Below are 9,136 nucleotides of genomic sequence, written 5' to 3'. Positions count from 1 at the left end.
GTTAATCATGTCCTCAGACTTTGCATTTTACCCTTGAAGGGAACACCGGGACCCATCCGGCACCTATGCCGTCGCGACCTCTACTGAACATCACAGAATCACCGGAAGATTAGTTCAAATGAATTGTCTTTTAGTCCACTGACCCGTGACCTAGTGAGCACTAACCTAGTGACTACCGATCAATCATCACTAACTACTAACCACTAACCTTGTGACTCTAGATCACCAACCAGCACCCCATGTCCTTACCACACACCCCCTTAGCATCTCCCACCACCCTCTCCTAGGCCTACTTATCCAAATTTGACCAAAATCTGAACAGAAATGAGTCCGAAAATACCTCATAATACCCCATAAATATCACTCCCGCGCGACATCTGACCTATTGCCTTCAAACTCTCGGAGTCGCCTTTTGGAAAATTAGATTTCCAGGTATTTGCGGAGAATATAAATGACCCAGATCCTTTTAGGCATACAATTGCTATCTTACACACCCAAATTTTATTTCACATTAAATTACGTATTTATATATATTTATCTCTTAAAAAAATTACTGCTGTAAATCACATCAATAGCAATATAATAAAGTCTATGTGAGCAATATTAAAGTCTAAATTAGCAATATAAGTCTAAATAAGCTATACAAAAGTCTAAATTAGCCATATAAAAGTCTAAATTAGCAATATAAAAGTTTAACGATATTAAAGTCTAAATTAACAATATAAAAATGTAAATTAGTAATATAAAAGAATAAAATATGAACATTAAAGTCTAATATATGAATATAAATGCTTAACACAGTAATATGAAAGTCTATATCTCACCTGACTTGGGACATATATGTTCATGCAGGGAGGATAAAACGTGGATGTGCATGACGCAGGGAGGATAATAAGTGGATGTACATGACGCAAGAAGGATAAAAAGTGGATGTGCATGACGCAGGGAGGATAAAAAGTGGATGTACATGACGCAGGAAGGATAAAAGGTAGATGTACATGGCGCAGGAAGGATAAAAAGTAGATGTACATGACGCAGGGAGGATAAAAAGTGGATGTATATGACGCAGGAAGGATAAAAAGTGGAATGTGCATGACGCAGGGAGGATAAAAAGTGGATGTACATGACGCAGGGAGGATAAAAGTGGATGTGTATGACGCAGGGAGGATAAAAAGTAGATGTCTATGACGCAGGGAGGATAAAAAGTGGATGTACCTGACGCAGGGAGGATAAAAAGTGGATGTACATGACGCAGGGAGGATAAAAAGTGGATGTGTATAACGCAGGGAGGATAAAAAGTAGATGTCTATGACGCAGGGAGGATAAAAAGTGGATGTACCTGATGCAGGGAGGATAATAAGTGGATGTACCCGACGCAGGGAGGATAAAAAGTGGATGTACATAACGCAAGGAGGATAATAAGTGGATGTGCATGACGCAGGGAGGATAAAAAGTGGATGTACATGACGCAGGTAGGACAAAAAGTGGATGTGTATGACGCAGGGAGGATAAAAAGTGGATGAGCATGACGCAGGAAGGATAAAAAGTGGATGTACATGACGCAGGAAGGATAAAAAGGGGATGTGCATGACGCAGGGAGGATAAAAAGTGGATGTACATGACGCAGGGAGGATAAAAAGTGGATGTACATGACGCAGGAAGGATAAAAAGTGGATGTACATGACGCAGGGAGGATAAGATTCTCAACCCAAGCCACCCACCTAACCTATCGAGGCCGAGGGATAGAGAAAGCGTCAACTTTACGGTGCTTTCATTATTTACAAATACGTCACATTTATAACGAATTTGTATATTCCGTAAAAAATGCGACGTTTGGGATGAGAGAGGCCAGGTGAGGTGTCGGTGGGGGGGGGGGGGCGCCCTCGTCACGTACGGCCGGTAATCCTGTTGTTTTGTTGGCTAAATTGGCCCTACGCACGCACACACACACACACAGAGGCTTAATAGAATTTTATGTCATTCCTCATATCCAGCCCCTTGTCCTCATATCCCATCCCCTTGTCCTCATATCCTAGCTCCTTGTCCTCATATCCCAGCTTCTTGTCCTCATATCCCATCTCCTTGTCCTCATATCCTAGCTCATTGTCCTCATATCCCAGCTCCTTTCCCTCATATCCTATCTCCTTGTCCTCATATCCCAGCTTCATGTCCAAGTGGTATAAAGTCATACCGTCCTAATGTATGAGGTACCTTATAACTGTCTATAACGTATAACTTCTTATAACTATGAGAAATATTATTATTTTGCCTTGAAATTACACATTTTGCCTGAGATGACATTTTTCCCTGAGATGCATGCAACCCGCAACAGTTGCCTAGCTCCCCGTCACCTGTTAGAACATGTCCCGCCGCGGGAATCTAACCCGAAACTTTTCATCTGTAAACTACTTCATTGAACACGTCCAGTGGGTACAGCACCCGCAAGAAACGTTGAATCAACGTAAACGACTTTGAACCCTGCCTTCTGCATAAATTATTTTTATCCGATGTGACAAACAATTAGCATATGTGCGCAGGAGGTGAAGTCACCGTGTCCTTGGGGGGGGGGGGGGGGGGGGGGAAGCCGCAGATAGTCTTCCTCTGGACAGAATAAACGAAGGTTAGCAAAGAATTCTGTTTCCCGCGTTTTTTCTGGGTGGCGCCGGCCTCCTGCGTGTTGTAAACAGAGTCCATCTCCACGTCAGGCGTCTCCGAGCGCTGATTGGCTCTTGTCGCAGGGACGTCATCATTATACCTGATTTTGATTGGTCGAGATGTTTACATGTAAGCATAGACCAAAATTATAGTTTCACTAATAATTTATATTGATTAAGCTGGAGAGGGATTTTATAGCAAAAGAGGTATTTTTATGTTCCATTCATATGTTGGTTTTTCAGCATCTCTAAAAATCAAGAATGTTTATGTAAATTATCTGTGACCTCTGAGGCTGGGAAGAGCCAAGAGCCAATCCCCGGTCGGGGGATGAGCCAAGAGCCAATCTCCGATCGAGGATGAGCCAAGAGCCAATCACCGGCCGGCAAGGCTTGCGCAGCTGGCCAACCCTCGCCTTATAAGAGACTGGCGGTTCAAATGGGATCTCAGTCGATCTCAGAAGCCGGGCCACGCCACACCGCCGAACCAACTGACCCACGATGTCTTGGTAGATACCCACGCAAGCAGCAGAGTCCACATCTCCTTCAACCACCAGAGCACTCACATCAACTACTCGACATGCATTACCTTCCTATATTTCTGGGTAAGTAATTGGGTGCAACCATGTCTGGTGTAATTAGTTCGCGCGTATGGTATGTTGATGTGATACAGCCATGCTTGATCATCTGTACTCACCTAGTTCTCACCTAGTTGTGTTTGCGGGGGTTGAGCTCTGGCTCTTTGGTCCCGCCTCTCAACCGTCAATGTGGTTGTGTCAACTTCTCTGTGTGGAGAAGTACTGGGAGGTGTCTTCTCGGTACTTTTCCACAAGCTCATGTTAGTACACGTGACGTGGTAATTACAACGTTGAACAAACGACGTGATGTACTTTTGAATCAACGTTGATTTAACGCAGAGTTAACGTTTATTTAATGTTGAGTTAGCGTTATTTGTGGATACTGTCTCCCACTATAGCTTTTCCCGCTGCCCAGTGGGCACGATATCCAAGAGCAACGTAAATTCAACGCAGATTCAAAGACATCAATGCAGATTCAACGTCGAAGAACGTACGTCACTCATTAATACTTCGCCTACTGGGTAGGCATTTAAGCTTAAAACAAATTCTAATATCGACGAAGGAAAGACTAAGCACGATAGGGGGGTAGAAATAGCCTAAGCTACTCTATCCCTTTGAGATGTATTTTATTGTCTCAATAAACGTACTTGAACTAAGTACGATAGAGGTAAACAATCTTTCTATAGCCCAGGCTGTGTGAAGATACGAATTAAGTATATAGAAACGACTGTAATTACCACCGTTGTTCGGTTGAGTGATGCAGTTGACTACTGCAACTTGTTCCTCATCTCAGGCCGTTTAATTCTCTAGCAACTCGTCAATCACGACAAAGATGCCAAGGTTCAGGCCCTTGAAATACCCATCTGTTGTGGGATTTTGCCCTGTAATGGCGGCCATCTTTGTTGTTGTGTGGTCCTTCCCTGTGGTGGCGGCCATCTTTGTTGTTGTGTGGTCCTTCCCTGTGGTGGCGGCCATCTTTGTTGTTGTGTGGTCCTTCCCTGTGGTGGCGGCCATCTTTGTTGTTGTGTGGTCCTTCCCTGTGGTGGCGGCCATCTTTGTTGTTGTGTGGTCCTTCCCTGTGGTGGCGGCCATCTTTGTTATTGTGTGATCCTTCCCTGTGGTGGCGGCCATCTTTGTTGTTGACACTTTTCGCTTTGAACCGCAACTTTTCTAAGCCAAAACAATTTCACTTACTTTTGTATATATGTTTTATCTGGGTTACTTTTCAAACTCTCTGTACCTTCATGATGGCCGGGACCCCCACTCACTGTCTTCAAACTGTTCTATAATTGTTAGGCAATTGAAGTTTCCTGTAGTAGCTGGTTGGTTGGTTGGAGCAGTGTGTGTGTGTGTGTGTGCGTGTGTGTGTGTGTGTGTGTGTGCGTGTGTGTGTGTGTGTGTGTGTGCGTGTGTGTGTGTGTGTGTGTGTATTTACCTAGTTGTGCTTGCAGGGGTTGACCTCTGTTCTTTCGGCCCGCCTCTCAACTGTCAATCAATCAACTGTTACTAACTACTAACTATTCCCCCCCCCCCCACACACACAGGAAGCAGCCTGTAACAGCTGACTAACTCCCAGGTACCTATTTACTGCTAGGTAACAGGGGCATCAGGGTGAAAGAAGCTCTGCCCATTTTGTTTCTGCCATCTGTCTTGAGATGATTTCGGGGCTTAGTGTCCCCGCGGCCCGGTCCTCGACCAGGCCTCCACCCCCAGGTAGCAGCCTGTAACAGTTGACTAACTCCCAGGTACCTATTTACTGCAAGGTAACAGGATCATCAGGGTGAAAGAAACTCTGCACCATTATTTCTCACCGGCGCCCTGGATCGAACCCGGGACCACAGGATCACGCGTCCAGTGTTCTGTCCGCTCAGCCATCACTGAGGATCGAACCTGGACTCTAGGATTACGAGTCCAGAGTCCTGTCCACTCAGCTACCAGGTCCCTATGGTGCGTGTGTGTTGTGCACCCACACGACCCGACTATGTTGATGTGCCACCAGACTAGTACCCGAACTGAGGAGTATGAGCTACGAGGAGAGACTACGGGAATTAAACTTCACATCACTGGGAGACAGAAGAGTTAGGGGGGACATGATCACCACATACAAGATTCTCAGAGGAATTGATAAAGTAGATAAAGACAGACTATTTAACACAAGGGGCACACGCACAAGGGGACACAGGTGGAAACTGAGTGCCCAAATGAGCCATAGAGACGTTAGAAAGAACTTTTTCAGTGCAAGAGTAGTAGAAAAATGGAATGCATTAGGCAGTGATGTGGTGGAAGCTGACTCCATGCACAGCTTCAAGTGTAGATATGATAGAGCCCAATAGGCTCAGGAATCTGTACATCAGTTGATTGACGGTTGAGAGGCGGGACCAAAGAGCCAGAGCTCAACCCCCGCAAGTACAACTAGGTGAGTACACACAGGCCAAGGAAAGGGGGGGGGGGTGTTAATGCCAGTAGCAGCGGCCGGCCAACGACACTGGCAGTTACACTCACATACAAACACATGAATATAACATAATAATACAACACAGTAGAACACACATGTATATAATGATACTTCAAATACCGCAGTATGGATTACATTGTATTAGAGGTACCTTGACACTTACAGGTATGACTTCAGCGTATCCAGTCTGAAGTGGTTAGGCTTCAGACTGGACACTGAACACATAACAGTAGGTACGGGAACAGCCGACTTGTGACTCCTATTAGCTGGCTTCCAGCTTCCCCCCCCCCCTCCTGTTATTGTTGTTCTTCCTGTTATTGTTGTTATAGATTCAGCTACTCGGAACAAGTTCCAAGTAGCACGGGCTATGGTGAGCCCGTAGCGGACTTACCTGGCATAGGAGCGGTGCGAGGTGTCCCCCTATCCTGTAGCTCGGAGTTTATGAGCTCTGGACCACCACGAGGTTGTTTATCGCAGTGTGATGAGGTTTCGAAAGGTCGTAAACCATTTAATAAATGTAAGCGAAGCCGCTATGATTGTTCAAAGATGTACAGGTTTCGCAAGTCGTTTCGTTCCTGATGTAACACACGCTTGTCTTTCATGCTTGAGGCATACCAATGAATGCTGGACTGCTGGAAGACAGTTTAATAATCCAGGAATTCCCTATTCCCTATTCAGGCCAGGTGATTCGCTATTCCAACGAACCGAAACATTTACTGGACTACTCTTAACCCTAATTAATGTGATAATAGATTATATTTTATATATAATTACGTTTTATATTATAATTCATGCATTTCCTCGGCAGTGTGGGCGGTGGTGGTGGGCGGGAGCTGGGCGTGGAGCAGCAGTGAAGTGTCCTGCGCCTCCTGCGGCTCAGAGTGCCAGGCTGCCTGCGGCACCAGGAACTTCCGCGCCTGCTGCTTCAACTTCCAGAGGCGCCGACGGGCCGACCCCCTCGCTCACAGGTGAGGACGGGCGTAGAGGGGAATGTCGCCCCCCCCTTAACCCCCCTTGACGGCTGGTGAGGGGATATAGCTCTTGAGAGTGTGGAAGGCTCATTTATAGCCCCGCTCCTGTGCCGGGTAAGTTCACTATGGGCTCACCATAGCCCATGCTACTTGGAAGGTCACACAGATCCTGGCTTGCTTCAGAAGACTTATGGGAGATTTTTATGAAGTTTCTCTTCACCAAGTCATTACTGTTCATATGTGGAGAGGGGGGGGCTATGTTCAATAGGTCCTACAGACCTATTGAACATTTTAACAAATGACAATGGCACTAATGCCACTATGGTTTCTCCCCCAGCAGCAGCAGCACGGTGGCAGACGAGTCGGATACCCTGGCCCTCCAGGGCCTGGTGAGGCTTGGAGGAGGCGGTGCCAGGGACCGCCACTTGGCTAAGGTCCTACGGTCCCTCTCCCGCTCGCTGGAGGCCTCCGAGGTGGACGGCCGTTACTTGGAGCACACGCCTTACCTCTCCACGCCAGTACAGGACTCGAGCGAGGAGCAGGAGGTCGAAGATGACTTCCTGACCTCGTCAGGTGGTGACGGAGGCGCGGTAGAGGACACGGCACTCTCCCATCTGGTGACCCTGGCACTCCGTCGTCCACCGGCGGCACTCCGTAAGCGCCAGCAGAGATTCCCTCCGCCAAACGTGAAGAAATAAAATCTCACATCTGGGATTTCATCCCCCAAGTTGCAGGGCATCGCGGCCATTATCCTGACACCCCCTTTGGCACTGATGCTGGTCCCTCCCTCTTTCCCACTCCTGGCACCTTTCGAACCCTGATGTGAATGCCAAGTATATTTGTAGCGAAATACCATTTAAGTCCAGGCAAGTCCCGCTCTCTATTTGATGGTACATCAACGCATAACTCTCATGGACTCTTGTGGAATAAAAATTTGTCGAAAACTGCTTTTGTGTGTCATTTAACAATATATATCTTCAAATTGTGGATGCCACACCTTGCCAATATGCGTGGAAAGTATATATACCCCCCTTTGAGCATGGGCAGTATACCCACATGCTGAAGTATTATACAATTCGATTGATTGATTGATGAAGATTAAGCTGATATTGGAGATCTGTGGAGATCTGTGGAGGTGCGACTGCACCCTGCGTGACGGGAGATGTCTCCCGTGTTATACAATTCAGATGTTTGGAGAATATATACCCCCATACCTAGAGAGCATACACCCACATACCTGGACAATTTTACACCCACATACCTGGACAATTTACACCCACACATCTGAACAATTTACACCCACACACCTGTTTGTGACTCCCCACTGTTCCTTATGAATCTCTGGTCTATGGATATACTCCTCGGCGAATCTAATTCCTTTGACATCACTTGTTTGGTGTTCTCCTCAACCCGTATTGACATCTTAAGTGATATTCAGGAACAATTGAGCAGCATACCACACATACCTGGATAACATACCACACATACCTGGATAACATACCACACATACCTGGATAACATACCACACATATACCTGGATAACATAACACACATATACCTGGATATCATACCACACCACAAATCTAGACAGTATACCACGTACACCTGGACAGTATACTACACACCTGGACAGTAGACTACACACCTGGGACAGTATACTACACACCTGGGACAGTATACTACACACCTGGGACAGTATACTACACACCTGGACAGTAGACTACACTATACTACACACCTGGACAGTATACTACACACCTGGACAGCTCTCGGCCGATGACACGAGATTCCAAACCTGTCCTCATACTTAATACATCATTGTTTTGATTTGTATAACCAAGTCCTCGAAATTCAGGAGTTGTATACAGTTTTCCTGAAATTATACATTTTTCGAAAATACAAAATCCTAATGGAATGATAAAGTTTTCTATTATATTATGTATGATTTAATTTTTTTAATTTGAGTTAAAACTAACGTAGAAATATGACGAAACCTAACCTAACCTATCCTAACCTAACCTAACCTAACCTAACCTATCCTAACTAAGTCAGTAAATGATGTTCTTAATATAATATAATAATAATAATAATTAAAATAAACCAATTAGATTATTGTTAACGAAAATCACTCTGCTTCTTAGCAGAGTGATTTTCAAGACCAAAGTTTCAAGATCAAGAAACAGTTTTCCAAGACTGTTTCCTGCAAGACCAAATCTGGTCTTGCAGGAAACAGGTAGCCTGATTTCCGTTATTTCCAAATATTTATTTTTCAATTTGGTTTATCTCGATTAATATTATTTTATTAAATTAAGCTATACACCTGGAGAGTGTATTGTCATACACCTGGAAAGTCTAGCCAGTTTTATAATGATTTATCTAAGTTACTACGAATAAAAGATTTTGATTCTGATAAATGACAATGTCTGCGTGCCGGGCTGTTGTTCGTAACACAAATGTAACTAACGTACTGTAATTTTGTAG

The 9,136-nt window shown here is 45.1% G+C and overlaps 1 protein-coding gene across 2 annotated transcripts; it reads left to right on the top strand.

Annotated features, from left to right (window-relative positions):
* Positions 1-2,922: 2,922 nt before the first annotated feature.
* On the top strand, positions 2,923-7,602 carry Trissin (trissin). Of its 2 annotated transcripts, none has more exons than XM_045757430.2 (3): positions 2,923-3,256; positions 6,493-6,652; positions 6,993-7,602. In XM_045757430.2, exons 1-3 carry the CDS (start codon positions 3,091-3,093, stop codon positions 7,351-7,353), a joined length of 687 nt encoding a protein of 228 aa, XP_045613386.1. In that variant the 5' UTR covers positions 2,923-3,090; the 3' UTR covers positions 7,354-7,602. The 2 variants fall into 2 exon arrangements, with proteins under 2 accessions (XP_045613386.1, XP_045613387.1); XM_045757431.2 differs by having other exon boundaries at positions 2,941-3,256; positions 6,996-7,602.
* The last annotated feature ends 1,534 nt before the right edge of the window (positions 7,603-9,136 follow it).

Source organism: Procambarus clarkii, chromosome 67, assembly GCF_040958095.1.
Source record: "Procambarus clarkii isolate CNS0578487 chromosome 67, FALCON_Pclarkii_2.0, whole genome shotgun sequence".
In the NCBI taxonomy this organism is placed as follows: Eukaryota; Metazoa; Arthropoda; class Malacostraca; order Decapoda; family Cambaridae; genus Procambarus; species Procambarus clarkii.
Note: the sequence above shows the minus strand (reverse complement) of the source record. Positions and strands in the feature narration are given on the sequence as shown.

Bases quoted from the DNA above. Each gene is read 5' to 3' on its own strand.
- Trissin (XM_045757430.2), top strand. From the start codon at position 3,091: ATGGGATCTCAGTCGATCTCAGAAGCCGGGCCACGCCACACCGCCGAA. The intron at 3,257-6,492 runs GTAAGTAATTGG...TTTCCTCGGCAG, and splicing joins TTACCTTCCTATATTTCTGG to TGTGGGCGGTGGTGGTGGGC. The intron at 6,653-6,992 runs GTGAGGACGGGC...TTTCTCCCCCAG, and splicing joins GCCGACCCCCTCGCTCACAG to CAGCAGCAGCACGGTGGCAG.